Source organism: Motacilla alba, chromosome 3 (assembly GCF_015832195.1).
Source record: "Motacilla alba alba isolate MOTALB_02 chromosome 3, Motacilla_alba_V1.0_pri, whole genome shotgun sequence".
Lineage (NCBI taxonomy): Eukaryota > Metazoa > Chordata > Aves > Passeriformes > Motacillidae > Motacilla > Motacilla alba.
In genome coordinates, this window is record NC_052018.1 from 73,413,985 (window position 1) to 73,431,874 (window position 17,890).

At 37.6% G+C, this 17,890-nt stretch overlaps 1 protein-coding gene across 6 annotated transcripts in view; it reads right to left on the reverse strand.

Annotated features, from left to right (window-relative positions):
- Positions 1–17,890, reverse strand: part of SMOC2 (SPARC related modular calcium binding 2) — a 138,072-nt gene that overhangs the window by 69,281 nt on the left and 50,901 nt on the right. For 3 of the 6 annotated variants that reach the window (XM_038131941.1, XM_038131939.1, XM_038131938.1), the window contains exons 3-6: positions 13,497–13,603; positions 12,297–12,396; positions 4,613–4,660; positions 541–624 (exon numbers count right to left, since the gene is read on the reverse strand). In XM_038131941.1, coding sequence (XP_037987869.1) covers positions 541–624; positions 4,613–4,660; positions 12,297–12,396; positions 13,497–13,603 — 339 coding nt within the window. The remainder of the gene's footprint in view (positions 1–540; positions 625–4,612; positions 4,661–12,296; positions 12,397–13,496; positions 13,604–17,890) is intronic. The other 3 variants (XM_038131943.1, XM_038131942.1, XM_038131944.1) reach the window with 2 other exon arrangements.

Sequence of the window (17,890 nt, forward strand, 5' to 3'; positions counted from 1 at the left end):
TTAAATTAAAATAAAAATGTCTTACTCTGGACCCAAAATACATAGTGTCTGCAGACCCAAATTCTGCAATATTAGTGGTAAGTGATAAGGCAGCCACAACATAGGACTATTATTGCTTATTTAATGGCAATTAATTTCTCAAGAGGTAAATAAGCCTCACAAAACATCAGCCTTTACAGTGATATTACTAGTCACTATGCCGAGGATGGAAGTTACCCTTTGACTTGTTTATTTGAACACAGAGTTCTAATCTGCACTTTGGCTCAAGTTTAAAACCTGTGTCTGCCCTCAGTCACGACAATTAAAATTGCTGATGTTGGTCTCCTCGCGTAAAGTCTCATCTCCAGGCTATCATACAAAATTCACTGCCTGCAAGACTCTATTGTGTTTGTTGTCTTTGTTGTTTCTAAAAAAAGAACAGATGTTTGCACTTTCTTGCAACCACCCCAGCAGTTGTAGATACTCCTAGGATGGCATTTTATGTTGTGGAGTACAGTCCATAACTGCACAGTTTAATACCCCACTGTTAAATTCTCTCACCTTCTTCATCACCTTGAGGCTGAGTCTCCAGCGCGGGAGCTGAGGCATCATCTGAATTCAGAATGGAAAAGATTTGCAAGGAGACTACAATTATGAGAGTAAGCTAAATAAGTGTACATACATGATTGAAAATAATGATTTGCACATAGCCCCGGCCAGCAAACAATAATTTAAACATTTTTTATAGGCAGCACACAGCACAGATATATTACATATAAAGAGTATGTTTTATAAATGGATGGGGTTTGAGGTTATGGATGATGAAATTATTGCAAGTTCTTTGGTGATGCATGAAGTGATCAGGTTGTTCTCTGGAGTGTAATTCTTCACCTCTAATGCTGTACACTGCTACCTACAGATTGTAACTGAAAAATCAGCATTTCTAAAGAAATAATTAGATAAATATATAGAAGAAGTGAGACCTGTAAAAGCAAAATGGTCTGGAGGGAATGAGTGGCTGCAGACACCTTAAAATCAAAGGATTTTTTTAAGCACAGCAGGATCTATTCAAGAATCAAGTTGATTTACAAGTAAGATTCACAGATTATATAACCAGAATATTGTTTGCACAACTGTTATCCTCTGGTCAGCATTCTCCATCCACCCACTACCAACCATTACTGCAAAAAATGAGGGAGGGAAAATTACAGAAATGACAAGAAGATGTGAGTCATTTTAGGTTCAGTAAAACACTGTGGACATAGTGCTGGAAAAGAAAAATTAAACATAAAAAACTATTTAAACAAGGTTTTGCTAAACAGAGTGGTACCAAAGACCCATCTTTACTTTATTATGATTTTGTTATTTAAAACTATTGCAGATGTGGGGTAAATATGACTCAGGAGACCATGCTAGTACGTATTTTCCAGTCATATTTTCCTGTGGCATGGAGCTAACTCCAAGACCAAGACCAAGGTGTATTGCAGTAAACAGCATCTTTTGTGCAAAGGTTTTATTACTATTTCTTGCAGTTTCACAAGTGGATGTCAGACCAAAATACTTTCCAGATTGTTTTCTTGGCATTCTCATGGAAGACAGAATCAAAGGTAACTGAGAAGCTGCTTCTGGCATGTTGCCTTACCTGGGTAACAAGGGAGCAGCAGCTTTTAGGCTAACACACTATCTCTTTCCTTTCCTTTCTGCTAGTGCAATTCCAAGAGTCTCCTGTTCTCTTGGCTATCACCATCACTTCTTGGGATATTTTAAAGTCTATGTTGTCTTTAAATCATGCAAAAGGTTTGGGGTCACTCTGACCTTTGCCTCTAAGGGTCACAGTCTAGGTCACAGCAAATACAGATACCAATTGATAGATACTGATAGCAGGTAAAACCAAATTTCCAGCCATGGAATAGTGATCTTTATACAAAACCAAAGCAGCAGCAACGGAAGCTTATTTTCAATGCAAAATTATCTAACCAAGGCTTAAGGAGATTTCTTTTAAGAGTGCTCATTCTTCATGTCCACACAATAGCAGGATTCTTTGCTCCAATGCTGTGAAAGACTGTCACTCCTCATTAGTTTTGCTGGCATTTCTGTGGTGTCCTCTGGGTGGTGGAATAAGACCATTGATTAATTTCAGAGAGGCCATCAAGCATCCTAGTGTACTGAAAATCAAGACACATATTTAGATCATCAATCAGTATGTGATTCAGGAAAGCCAGTATTTCAGAAGGTAACTTATGGTAGGCACATATTACCCAGAGCCAAGCCAGAAATTGTGTCTGCATTTAAATGACACTTTTCTAATCATCTTTTGGTACACAATTTCAGTTTGTGACACATTTAATCTTATGCAATTACCTGAAATTCAGCACAATGCTGCAATTCAGTGATAATCAGCCCAATCAAAATTAGGCTCTTGAACTTTGTTCAAGCAGCATTTAAAACAGTTTTGGTGTTGCTGTTGTTTTATTACAACATATGTTTAATGACTGATATGAATTAGATATCTCACAGACTAATTGCACAATTCTTCCTGGCTGGCACATGCATACCAGTCCATATATTTAAACATAAACCGGTTTAAATTCTGTTTGCTGTCAGAGTTCATTTACCAAGAACACAGTCCTGCAGTCAGTTAAGAATCAGAAAAAAGGGATGTGATCCCAACTCTGACACCTGTGCTTTTCAGAGTATAAATATTTTCCTTGGATAGAGGAAAGAGCTGTGGAGCCAGAGAACATACTTAAGGGAATAAATTTTAAGCTTCATTTCTGTTCAGTTTAATGTTTAAATTTACAAACATGCTAACAAAGCCCCTGGTCTCCAATATCTGCAGCTGGAAGTTTGCTTTCAGTATTGGAATACCCAGAGAAAGCAAGGTGCACAACTACAACAGATATGGCTCACCAGTTCCATATCTATGAGACATCTTGGACGGGGAGACTGTCTCAAGTCTATGCTGTCTCTTGAGGACAGTCCTCAAGACCACACCTTGAAGGTCTGAAGCACGTCCTCTGGAGCACTGAGAGCACTGTGAACCAGCCTAAGCTTGCTAGGCTACAATATGGGCAGACACCCCTGGTTACTCCACAGGAACATGCGGAGGAAAGAGGAGCAGAGAGTGTTATGGTTGCTGCAAAAAATACTACTGTGCCCTTGCAAGCTGAGCTACAAAATATGTTTTACTACACTGGCTGTGAAGCTGAAGCACAGCTCCTTAGCTCAGACAGATGTATGATCCTGGTTCCTACTCTGTGAGAGTCCCTAAAGAATTTGGGATGTCTCTGACAACACTACTTTATTTAAAGCATAAGGCAGTATCCATCTGGAAGAAGGGTGAGGAGAGGAAGACAGCAGCGTTTGAGAAGAAGCAGGGACCACCTGGGAACCAGGTCAGAAGCCTTTAATGCTGCAGGCCTGTGCTGGAGAACAAAAACCAGGCATGAGTAAAACGCAATCATGTCACTTAAGACACAAATATACGTGGAAAGAAGGGAGATTTGATAAACTGTGTTCATTTCCTTGTTCTATGACTGTTCACTCAGGGTTCAGTAGTTCAGCCATCACAGCCACAAACAAAAATAAAGGATACCAGTCGAGTTTTATATATGGGATAGTTCATTCAGTTCAAAGCTGAAAATGAAAGTTCAGACCTGAAGAAAATGGGCAACCTAAGGTTAGTGGAACCCGCAATTTGTCTGGAAATACATGAAGGACCAACTGTTCAGTACTTTGTAATTATTAGCCTTAAAGAAGTACTGATTCTTTTAGCCTAACAGCACTATAGTTTATTTAAATGTTAGGTTTATTGCAATGCTGCAAAAGCACCTGTAAAAAAAAATCAGTTATATTTACCATGCACCAAACAGACAGGCATTAACATTAGAACAAAAATGAGTAACTTCTTTAAAATTAATTTATGCAGTGTAACTGATGGAAATATTCAGTATGTTGTTTTCAGCTGAATCTAAAATTCTTTCAAGCGTTTATAGAGTGTAAACTTTAATTTTGTTTAGAGCATAGACATCTAATTCATTTTAGTCTACCAGCTATGTCATATTCACATCAGATTTTGTTCTGCCAAAAAGATATCCATCATGACCTATATCAAGCAACAACAATCTCCTGGCCATAAATATAAGCCATCAGATGAATTAATCACAATATAAAGCCAAGTGCTGGGTCCAAGATGACTCAAGCCCTATGATTGCTATGGAAATAAAGTGAGAACTCCAGTCTCCAAGATTTTGGGACTGCAGAATGCTGTCTTTATCAAACAGACATTATAATCTGTCCTCCAGAAAAAGCAAAAAGTATGGGAAAATATTTCAGAATATAGAATTGGGAAGGAAAGTTGTCCAAACAGCACTGAATTGCAAAGTCTATAGGACTGAGACTAGAAAAATATAGTGTCTATGCATACATATTATATTATTTATTTATTTATACTTATAAGTTTACTAAATACTTGCAATGCACATATAAAATTAATAACATGCATGCATATATATTACATATGCAGGTACAATAAATCATAAATTTATATTGATAATTTAAATACATGGAAACCCAGAGCAGTGCCTCCCACAGCTATTTTAGCTTCTATTTAAAGGCCAACTAAGATATTTACCTGTTTTGCCTGCACCTTCTCGTTGTGGCAGCTTCTCACTCACTGAACCTACAATTGGAAAAAGGAATTAACCAGAAAAATACTATTTTCACTTCTAATATGCCATCTAAGAAACACAGTTCTGCTTTAATGATTCATTTTGTATATTACAGCAATAAATATCAGCAAATTCTTCCTTTGCAAACCAAAGGTTTTAGCTTTGCCTGACCTCTGCATTTGAGCACAATCCATACACCGCCAGACTCCACTTCTTGGCCAACACAAGACCTGAGAAAGAGGCAGCATTAAACACTACATAGACACAAGTCCAAGAACCTGCTCCTGTGCTGCAGGATAACCCTTTCCCTTCCCCACTGCCCCAGCAAGGACAGGTTCTACAAGAAGGAGCATCACCCCAGAACCACTCCCTTGTCCCTCATACAGGGCATCTCTCTACCTCTGCTCAGTTTTGCCCTCACATCTCAGATACTCTGAGGGGCTTTTTCAGCCTCTAAGCCAGGCCTGGCTCAGATTAAAAACTGTCCCTTTCTGCTTTAAAGCCTCACACAAAACCTTGTGGAAACCCTGTGTTGGTGTGGCAAAGTGTCCTGGGGGGAACACAGAGCCTTATTCTGAGCCTGAGCCTGAGCTGGGCTCATGACTCATCCCCAGAGCAGTAGAGGTGAGAAGGGAGTCAAGAAGATTACAAGAGATGGATTTTCACAGCTCATTCTACCAGCCTGGACTCCAACCCAACACAGAATCCAGCCTTGCTTTCAAGCCATCAAGAAATGGAGAACCCACTAATTCTCTTAGTAGTTTTTCAAGGGGGCACTTGTCCTTAGGGTTTAAAATAGAAATCCTTCCTTATTTCTTGCTTATGTGCCATTTCAATTTCTATGATTCTAATTACTGGACACTTTTTAACAATTTATGTCTCTGCTGCATTGAAAACCACCTTTAAAAGTGGTATTTTTCTCTCTGAAGAGCCACATGGAGTGATCAAATCTTAAAAACATGAAGCCTTTCCATTCTTACAATACAGTCTCTTCTTACACACACCTGCTATAATTAAAAGAAAAAATACCAAAACACCACTCATCTGACCCATCTGACAGGTGCTTGTCAGTGCACAAGCGTTTGAAAATGCTTGTGAAAACATTTGAAATAATTTAGCTGCCTTAATTCTCTTAATTTATTAAGTTACTGGAATAACTAAAAATCACTGTGGTTTTTTTTTAAAAAAAAGGAAAACCAAACCTTGCAGCACAACACTTGTGTTCTAAAAGGACAGTTTAAATAAGAGAACCCACTAAATCACAGGCCTTGCTTACCATGCTGAACTGATGGTTACTTCAGCAGGAAGTTTAGACAAGGAGTCTGCCAGAGGGGAGATGCCTAACATTACAAATCAGCCCTGTTGATTTTAAAGCCTCCATAAAAGCATACATGTCACTGCAGCCAAGATAGTAACCTTCTGATGGATTCAGCTCTTGATACAGCTTTATATATCCAAATTACAGCTTTATATATTCATATTAAAATATTCTTGTTTAGACTTGTTTTCTTTTATGGCAATAGTGTATTTTAATGTATTTTCACTATATAAGTCACCAGAAACTAAATAAACTTAGTGATGCATCAGTATTAATTGAGGCAAGAAAAAGAAAGTCACTATCATTGTAGGAATTATATCCAAGGGTGTTTGGGACAGCTTGTTCTAACTGGGCTCCAATACTAATCCATGCTGTTCACTCTGAAAAGGAGGCAGATTTTGTATTTATGCTGAAGCCAGAAGATCTGAGAGTTTTTGGTGCTTGGCTTGCATTTGATAAAAGGCTCAGCTCAAACTCAAATAAGATGTTCCAGTGTTCGGAAGTACTACACACAAAATTACAGGTTTTTCTAATTGCACCAAATACTAGTGATCCAATCTTTCCTCAAATTTCATCCAGCTACTATTAACTCTGTAGTTTCTGAATTTCATTTTGGTTCACAGGCATATAATTGTCATTTCCTTGCAAACCCAGATACTTTAGGCCCGACTCTCAGGCACACAAGCATTTTAAACAGGATTTTCATTTGTGAGTAGAAATAATGTCTCAGTAGGGGGAATGTGTGTGATGAACTGCTACTGATACTCACTCTGCTCCATTTTGGCACCAGTGTTGTCTCTCTATGTGCATTAGAACTATTAGTATAAATTGAACTCAGTTTATACATAAGTAATTTAACACATTGGTGAAATTTATATAATCCCACATCTTAAACTAAAAGCAGAAAAATCTTTCCTGATGCATTCACATTACTTCATCTATATGAGAAATGGTGAGAATGACTAAAGTCTGGGAGAATTTAATTTGATCTTTTTTACCCTAAATTTTCATTAAAAATTTAGGAAAATGGATGGAGGAGGAGAATGGCATTAAGTAGTACTAAAAACTAACATAATCATACCAATCTAATTTCAGTTACAAATTGGATTGATTCTATGAAAATCAGGTTTACTGGGCTAACGTTATTTTTTTTAATAGTCTTAAGAAGTCAACAATGATATTCATAGAATTTCCTATAAAAGAGAACCTGTGCACTTCATATAGTTCCACCTGAAATTTTCAATTTATGCAGCATAAACTTTTCTTCTTGTCTCCAAATTCGAGGTAAGGAGTCACTGAGTTTGCATCTGTTTTCCTACCATTTCCTGAATATATTTAAGGTAGAAGCATTCCTAGCTGAACTGATGATAGGAAGTTGCAAGTTTTTAGGAAATTGTGTCTTCAATATCAAGATGAATCCCCACATTTTCAGCTAGGCAGGAAACAAAACCAACTTAAAACTTCTCCAAAAGTTAGGTAATGCAACTGGCTTCCAAGTTTTCAGTACACTGTAAGCAACCAAATCACCACTTAAATAAATATCCTTATGGAATGGTGGAGGACAAGGAGGGGTATTAGATTCAGCAGCATCACATCAAGAGGAAGAATTTAGCACCATTTAAGCTTGTACACTTGTTTAGCCATCTATCTATTTATGATTCTGATTTTTTTTTTAAGGCAGACATATTCATGCCTTAGTTTATTGCAAACCCTACATCTCTATCCAATTTCATTATAACAGCATCTGAGGCACAACAAATCTTCCAGGGAATGTGATGTGAGTTTTGTTGTTTTTGATGTTAGCACATCCATTTTCAATAACTCTGATCGTGTGGGACAGGGCTATTAAAAAAAAAAGGTGGAAGTCTACTATTATCTAGCTTAGATAATGATTTCTGATCTCTTACTAAAGAATATTTGATATATAATCACTGAATGCAGATATCAGGAAAGGTAAACTCCCCCTACTATTCCTATTTCACCTACAGTTGTGTCTGACTGTGTCTGTATAGGCGAAGTACTATGTATGAGGCCTAAATATCTAGGTGATTCAAGGATGTATATTTTTCCCCAGCTAATGAAAACAATTTAATGTAAACTTTAAAAGTTCATTGCCTTCCCAACTATATTTTTCCATCATATTATCTGATCACAATACTATACTGGAAGAGTTCTGAATTTCTAAAGGTACTTACTTGTATTTTGGCCATAAAAGATGATCATACCATCTTAATCAAAAGGGAGCAAAACTACTCCACAGAAGACTAAAATATGTCTCCATACCTCTGCAATCTCACTGGCAGGAGCCCAGCATATTTAATAGGGCATAAACCCCCTACAATAGGCAAAGACTGTATCTTCCAATGATAATATAACACCTGCTTCTCAACTTCTGCCCCATTTCTCAGGACTCCCAGCCTATGGAATTTCTGTAGTTCCCTGCAGTGCTGATAACAGAGATGGAGAGTTGTAAAAATGTCCTTTTTTTATGTCTGGTGCTCTTTAGTGAAAGTACTGGGAGACATTAATCATTTTTAAGGAGCTTTCTTTTTAATGCCATCATGGGAATCTGTTTGATTTACTGTCCCTCTCACCATTGCTCCTGCAATAGTGAAGACTATTTTCATGGAGTGGAACAGCATTTTGAGATTTATCATGTGTGTCTTAGCAGTACCAAATGTTGATGTGGGAAAAACTGAGAAGGATGGAAGAGCCTCTTTTAGGTAAAGATATAGTAATTAAAGCAAAGGTTTACATAAAACAGCTGGAAAGTCCTGCATTTTTTAATGCTGCTTATGACCTTCATCCTTCCATATCTTACATCTCCTGTACAAAAGGCAGCTTAAAGAAGAGCAACAAGAAGAAGTTAATGAGCAAAAAATGGCTCAGGAAACTGTTGCTGATACATAAAAAATACATATGGGACACTTTTTGGACCTGAGATAACTTTAAGAAACACCGTGTTATTCAGCTAACCAACCTTAACAGTTAGGGAAATGTAGAGCTTGTTCTGCATAGCCAGTATCACACAGTAAATGGGAAACCTGGATAGGGGTTGGAATTGTTAAACCAAACTCCTAACTGCCCATCCTAAATTCTGTTCCGTATTTCCTCTACTGAAATTCAAGTTCTTCCAGACTGCCATGTTCTTCTTTCTTATTTCTGAGCATTCATCAAAGGCAGTTTCACTGGGGAAACATGAACGGCAAGAAATTATCCTATAATTTCAGAACAGCACAGTTGATTAGAAATGTATTTGAACCTTATCTGAAGTTGCTGAAGAACTAACCTAGAACTGAAAATTAACTGAATATTTTCATTAAAGCAAAAAAATTTTCATACATTCCACAGTAGCACATTATCTGTAAGAAAATCATTAGAAAAAGCATTTTATTGTCTGTACAAATTTTCCTCTAAAGGAAAAAGGTGGCAAAAGTGATCTTGGGAGAAAAAGGTATGGTACAGACAAACTTAGAAATTTGTATAAATCTCTTTGAAATACCTATAGAATACAGCCTGCAGAATACAAAGAAGCAGTGAGAATAATGAAACATGTTGGTGTCAGGATGCCACCACTGCAGGAGATCTGCCTGCAGATCAGAAATAGCAAGGCAATTCCTGCATCAAGGCTAGCAAGACACAAGGCTAACAAGGGACAACAGTACTGGCAAGAATGGTATCTCTGTAATACTAGCTGAAACAGGAATATATCTACACAACTTCAGTTGACCCACTGAAGTTTTGGTTATAATTCCCATCCACAGTCGTACTAAATAAAAAAGTACAAAAGGGAATCAATAGCGATCTGGAAAACATCAACACTCTTGCGAGGGGAAAAAACCCAACTCTGTTATCCTAAACAGATGGCAATTTTGAATATATACTTGGAAACGGGAGAAAGATCCAGTTGTGCATCAGACTTTCATTTTGCAATAAAAGAACTAAGTTTTACTTTATTATACCCCATAACTTTCTGAGAAAATCTGTAGCTGCCTTCTCTGTTGAATGAGAAGGTTTCTCCAGATCTCTCAAAACTGAGTCCTTAGCCAATACCACTGTAAAATGCCCTAGCATTTCAAGTCTTCCTTCCAAACTCTCCTGGGGCTGGACTTCTTTCCTGAGGGACAAAGGAGAAGTGATGAACAGTAAAACATGAGAACACTGACACAAGCAGGGGATGAAATGTGCAGAGATAATCCCACAGGGTCTCATAACAACTGAAAAATTACCCACAATCTTTCTATGGATCAAAATCAGACTCTGAATACTCACCTGTGCCATAAAGCAGTTTATCTCTGAGATACTAAATTCAATTTGAGTGCTATTATGACCTTCACCTTAGCATTTCTGCAAAAACAATTTCCCTTCCCATCCCTCCAAAAATGAGCTGAAGCAGTCTGGCAATTTATCTGCTAGGCACATGAATATACCTTTGAGAGGAACTAGGGTTAGGTTCCTGTGATATAGAATAATTCTCATATTAATTGATTAATTTTCTGGGAACCACACTGCAGTTGCTCCTCAGTAATACCAGTACAAATATAAAAAGTGAAAATATAGCAAATAATTCAACAATATTTTGAGCCATAATAGTGTCATGTGTTATAAGACACCTGACAAACAATTATTTATTGAACTTTCAGCATCAGCATAACCCTTTTTTCACTAATGTCAGTGAAAGAACAGGAGGGCTTCAGGAGGATATAAATGAAGGCTATAAAAATGGATTTTGCAAAGAAAGAAACAAAGGTGCACTCTCAGAGAAGCCCTGTCTATGGACATCTCTACTCAAAATTACACTGAAGCGCTAAAGTGTTGTCCTAGCCATAGCACCATAGAATCACCGAATGGTTTGCAAGAGACTTTAAAGCTCATCTCATTTCAAAACCCTTGCCACAGGCAGGGACACTTTCCACTAGACTAGGTTGCTCAGACCCCCATCCAACCCAGCCTTGAACATTTCCAGGGACGGCACATCCACAACTAAAGAAGACACATCCATGTGTCTTCTGACTATGCAGATCAGTCATAAATGATAATAACACTAAAATGAAAAGGAATGCACATCTTCAACTATTTTAAGGTTTCTGAATAATTTATATTATTTTTCACAATTGAGTATTGTTTCACAGTGACTTTTCAGATTGGATTAAAAGGAATATTCTGAAGAGTACTATTCCTGGATAAAGTTCACTTAGAGGCAAGATGCGGAAAGATTCTGCAAGTTATTTTAACTAGAAAGACCTTAAAAATAAAAATAACTTTCATTAAACTTTGCTGAAACTTCTGCAGTGGTCTTTTCCTTCCAGCATCTATTTATTAAAAACATCAATGTTGTGCTTGAATAATTGAAGTAGACCAGGACAGGTAAATTCCCTGATTCACTTTCTTTTTCAGCTTTGTTCACATTATGGGATTGGCTTTTTAAAGCTATTTCTTCCACTTTCTGACACAGAATGGTGCTGCAGCAGAAACAGTTATACAATAGATAGAGTGTGCAAATATTTGTAGAGCTATTTCTGTACAATTCTCTCAACCTCAAGGGGCATGAACAGCAATTCTGACAACCATTCATACACTCGGGATTTGTATTTATCATAAATGTTAATGAAATAGGGTCAGAAGCAAACCCCTGAAAAAAAGAACCTGTTAATTGTCCTGACGAAAGACAAAAGGCAGCATGCAAGGCAGTGAGTTCAATTTGCCAGCTAATTTCTGCAGGCAATTTTTTCATTTTGCTCTTAATGCCTTTATTTTTTTATTTCTCCTCTGGATTTGGTCATTTGTGGAATGTGCTGCGGGAGTTCTTTCATTGGGCTATGTTACAAATGGGCAGTCCCACTACATTTTTTCCTGTACTCTAAACATTGAATTGTCAAAAAATGCAAATCTCTCTGAAACATTTTTGCAATGAGTTTTTGTGCAAGAGAGTTTATAACATAAAGTGCTGTATCAGCAATTCAGTCACCTGGTTTCATATATGGACACATAAATATGGTATAAATGACCACTGCAGAAAACCTTCAATAGCTGGATTAATGTACAAATAAAGTAGATGGGTTCCAGAATCACAGGAAGGCTCAAGGTGGCAGTGACCTCAGACTTCATGCACAGCTACATGAAAAGCTAGACCAACTTTCTCAGAGCCCCATCCAACTGAATTTTACCAAACCCCAAGGATGGGGCATCCATAGCTTCCACCACCACCTATTTCTGGGCTGAACCACTCTTCTAGTGAAAACTTCTTTTGCTTAAGTCTAATCAGATGCCACAGATAAACTGCCATTCATGACACACCATCATAACCTAGCCAGACAAACAAGATTTACCTGGGCAGCGGGGAGTTTTGTGGGCCACAGCAGTACCACTGATAGGACGGCCATTGGGAGTGACACACCAGCAGTATCCAGTGTAACTATGGCACTGAACCTGTCAGAAACAACAAGAACCATATGCAGCTTGTCAGACACATGCCTGTTATCCCACAGCATTCGCGGCACAAATCCAGCAAACTGTATCGACAAAACCTAGAACAATAAACCACAATGGGCCCATCTCAGTCCTATATATGATTTTTTAGCATAAAGCATATTTCAAGCTAAGTGTGGTAGGTCCTTCAGAATCAAATGGAAGAGAAAACTATTGAACTATGTGGTTGTTTACACCCTGTCTTAGACGAGTGAGGTGCAGGTGTTATAAAAACCTCACAAGGAAGTTCCTCAAGGGACACATAAACTGTTCCTGAAACAAGCAATTCTGAGTTTTTTCCCACATAGAGAACATATTGTTCCACCCACTGAAGGACCAGGACAGAGAGCTTCTGCCAGCATTATTCATATCCCAAGCTGTCAGAAAGGAAACTCTTTGAATTCCTCTTAAAAACCAATTGCATTATACTTTCTAACGCCAATATCACTTGCCTCATCATGCTTAAAAAAAGAAAAGTTGTCTTCTACACAACTCCAGGATCAAAATGCAGTACAGAGGGGACAGAAGGGGATCATGATTAGAATATATACCTCAGAATAAGCTTCTAACTGAGTTCCTTCTGAATTCCGTGATCTAAGTAAATTAGTCTCAGACCACATGCTTGTGAAGAAATTCAACAGAGAATAAAGAAGGATTCTGTATGATTCATGATTTAGCACTTAAGGTAAGCACTTGCACTTCCAGTTGCAAGATTTCTGCTTCAAATCAGGAACAGATCACAAATTCCAAGCATTTTACCATGTGATGAGTATTCAGAGGGCTACAAGAATTACTCAGCTGCCTCATCCTAGAAGGACAGGGAGTGTATTACATGAACAGTGGTAATGTTTGGCTCTTTTGCTGGCCAACTGTGAAAAAGACAACAAGGACTCAACACATAACATAGATTTTCCTTCCTTTTTTTTTTATGTGTTGGTACAAATTACATTTAATTTTGAAATTACATTTCCCTTCATTACATTTGCCTTTTCCTCAGCATTTTCAAACACACATAATGTGACCTTCCAGTCATGCAAGACACTGAATGAAAAATTTTCAACCTGACTATATGTGCCGTCATCATTGCATTCTGGGATAAACACTTGTTGAAATTCTTTGCGAGCTTGTTCTTGGGTGTACTTCCTCTCAGCCACACATCTGGAAACATCTAGAGAAAGGGAAAAGGTAAGTCAGTTGGATGATACAATGTGAGAAAAAGATAGGTGATCACCTATATTATGAAAAAGACAACCTGCGACTCATGCAAGGAGAATCAGAATTTAAGTAAGTGAAAACATACAATCAACCTGCATTATTTTTAGGCAAGAAAACCAATGCAGGACAATAATTTCTGGGCAATAATCCATAACTGGGAAATGAAATTGAGATGCCTGGACAGACAAACTTTCTGTTCCAAATGCCACCAAGGAGTAGAAGCCCAAACAGAGCTTTTCATCTCAATTTAACACAGCAATAGCTGCCACACAACACACCAAAATATTCTTTCAGAGATGGTGGCAGCAACAGCTTTCTAGTGCTTCAGGAAAGGCAAAGGAGGCAACAGGAGCACAGCTGCCTTGTGCTTCCTACTTACTGCAGCTAGGCAGCAACTTCAGCTATGACTACAGATGTCACCACCAGGCTGGTAAAAAAAAATTTTAAAAAAATATATATATACTGTAGAGTGCAGGAATTTATTTGGTATGTGATTAAATAATAATTTTAGACATGAATGATTTATATTATGCTAAAATTTAATGTGACAGTCTATGATTTAAGCATGGGACATCAAGTCTACCACATGGTCCTTTTTGTCCGCTGTGAGGTCTCTTGCACCATCTCCTTTGTTACTTGGTATGGGTCTCCATCCAACAGACCAAACAGCAAATCAGCTAGCTTTATTTCAGTGGAGTTTCTACTGTCTAACAAATTGTATTGTCTACTACATATACTTTAGTTTAGTTATGCAGCCAAGAGCTTAAAAAAGACACATAAAATAAGCTGCTGTACTTTTTACTCTACAACTTTTAGCATGTTGCTGATGCAGAATCAGAATTTCAGAATCTGCTTGAGCTAAGCAATTTCAGGAAAAAATGAGAATACCAGGCAAACTTAAGGTCGTATTAATGACTTCAAGATGTGACTGTAACATCTGAATTAGAATGATTTCAAACACACGAGCAGAGAAATTTGCTGCTTCTGATCCCTGTTTGGTTTCAAGACTGTTTGACAGAAAGTGGTTAATCCCATTCTAAGGCTAAAACTGCCCAGTGATGACCTGTGAGACAGTGGTGTTGTGGTGATTCATTAATGCTTGTGCAGATCTTCAAAAGCATGGGAACAGCCTTTCTAGTCCATGCAAGGTGCAAATTAAACAGAATCTGAACATTGATTCAACAGCACTTGAGAGAGGTTTGCATTCCTAGGAGCACACAGGTGAGCCAGCTGAATTCCCAGTCCCCCAAGCACCCTCTCTATTCCAGTATGAACCAGACACACATTTACAGAACCAGCCTGGAAATTTAGTGGAATGGCAGAAGTTTCTTTTTACAGGGTAAATCCTTCTTGTCACTTCCACTGAGCTTTGGATAACTCACTTGGCAACATCAGCTTTAAAAAATCCCTTCAAGTCCTAGGCAATCTGGTGTAGAAGTGTAGCATAATGAGGACAGAAACTTGTCCTCAGCATCTGCATTCTGAAAACAAAATCAGGGCCCCTTAATTCTATTCTTCCTATTTCCCTCCTGATCTTGGATTCATGTGCACTAGTTCTGTGTGTTACTTTACTCTTCTCAAAGGAGCACGATGAGAGTTCATGCTGCTAATATGCTCCAAACATATATAGTTTCACTTTGAAAAACTATGTTTCATTCATAGCATCATTAATTGTATTATGCTGTTTCAAGAGAGATACTTACAGAGATGAAATGATAACTGAAAGGTACAGAGAAGTTCAAGCATCCAGAAATGTGAGAAAGAAAAATAATAAGGAACTAAATTAATTTGTACAGTGGCACTTTAATAGGCGCTTTTTTTTCCCAAGGGAGAAGTATATTCAATGTACTGTGCAGCTCAGGTAAAATCTGTTAATGTGTGCATTGCCAAAGATTTTTTGGGGGAATTAAAAAAAAGAAACATTTTAAGCAAGCTTTGGTGCTGTAAGCATTCTTCTGAGCATGGTTTGGTTATACAGTACTTAATAACATGTGGTTTTAATGTAGCTAGTATTTTAACTGAAAATAAATCACTTCTTTGTTGGACCTCTGTCCTCGTTTTTCTAGAATGACATGTGGTTTAAATGTCTAAAAGGAAAAGTGATATAAATTCCATCACATAAGGTCTCTGGTATAGAACCAGCAGAGTTGTAAATTATCTTCAATAGTTGAATTATCATAAAAATATGCCAAGAAGAGAAGTTCTCCAAAGCTGTCCACCACTTGTTCCTAAACAGCCTGATGCTCTAAAGGCCTCCTATACATGGATGATCTAATATGCTTTAAATTCAACAGTCACCAAATTTATTGGAATATAAAATTCACATTTGAAGTCTTATTTTGTATTATATAACCATGGAAACATTTTAAACCTGTTGGATATTACTGTGTTTCGGTATACACAAAATAAAACCATGAGGAAGATATCTTATTGAGTTAATCATCTGGAAGTATGTAAAGTCAAAATATTATTTCCAGTTCTGTTTATTTTTTTATTTTACTGAGATATTACTGCAGAAGAATATTTATGACACAGAGTTGAGATCCAAACCTGACAGAAGAAATGTAATCAGGTGATCAAGATAAAAAGAAGAAATATAAAAAAGTCATACTCAGAATATTAATGACCATTAAATTGTTAATTCAGAGGAGTTAAGTTCCTTCCAAATAAAAAAGAGATCATTGAAGAGAAAAGAAATTATAATATTTTCTATAAATTTATAAGATGACACCATCTGATTATCTGCCTCTGTGCCCTGGTTGCAATGCCTTCAAAATCTGTTGCATAACTTCCAGAAAATTTTCCAAAGAAAAAGAATTTAAGACATTTAAGGGCTATACATTTATGCAAAATAACAGCCGAAAAAGGATGAAAAAATTTTTTCTTGACATGGCTGGAAGAAAGGCTGAAACATGAGCTCACATCAAAATATCAGACAAGAGACAGTTGTAGGGAAACCTTGCAGCTCTGAACCTTGCAGCTCCTAACATGCATAAATAAGTGATGGGTGAAATCCTAATCCATAGGGAGAAAAACCTTCAACATGGCCATTCCTCATGACAATTCAGCAAAGACAAATCTGGGATTCACTGTACAAAGTCTCCTTTGACTGCACCGCGACAATTCCAGTCTACAGTCTCCTCTGTGCACCTTGTAGAAGTGCAGGTAATGCTGTATGTGAAACTCAGATTAATAGGATGAGTTGAGAATTATGTGGTTTGCCAGAATTTAGTTTACATAAATGAATCAATCAATAAATAAATACCTCTAAGGGGATGGGTAACAGCAAAGTCTCTCACACACAGATTCAACTTTGCTATTTATCTAGGACAGGAATGATTCAGATCAGTATGGACCCTGATTATTTTGAAATGAAGACCAAGAATGAAAGGTGACAGGACTGACCCAGTACCTCTGTGCTGATTAATCAGCCCACAGCTTTTCACTTTTCAGCATTGCCCCTGACAAAAGCAGGCTAAAGTCTTATGAGGTGAGCAGTGTCCATCTGGTGACAAACCTGAGAGCAGAGGGGACTCTGAGGCTGCAAGATTTTGGAAGGATGAGAAGCACTGTGTAATGTAGCAAAGCTTTTTTTAATTTTTTTTTCTGTTTTTGTTTAAATTTTTGGAACTTTCTAGTGGAAAAATAAGGGGCTCGAAACTGTTAAGTTTCTTACTAGGATTCCCACTATACTTTATTTCTCTTCCTAACTAAAGTATTAATAAGGAAGCCAGCAGGCTCAAGCTGGATTCTGGTATATGACCAGGGGAAAAGGCCATTAGGTTCTAAGACCTGTTAAAATCTGGCTGAAATGCAGCCTAATTTGCCCATAGTCATACAATGAGAAGAACTAATTTTGCAGATATGCATGTCCAGCTGTAATTTGGAATTGTGTCAATGACTAACTCAGTGAGACTTTATCCTCTCAACTCCAGGTAACTGGGCTTTTACATCCCACAGCCTTGCAGGGAATCAGAAAAAAAAATATCTCCTGGCATAGAAACTGCGCCTGAGTTTACCTTACATCAGCTCACTGGGACTCAGTTAGCTGTCAAACTGGATTGGTACAAGGCTTATTGCATTTTAGCATTGCATGTTGGCCAATGTGTTGATTGTACCTCTGTGACTTACCAGAGGTTTAATAAAATGAACACATCTTGAGGTGTACAACAGAAGACAAAAATGAGTGTTTGGGAGTGGACAGAAATATGCAGGACTTAAGAGAATACAGAGTTGTATC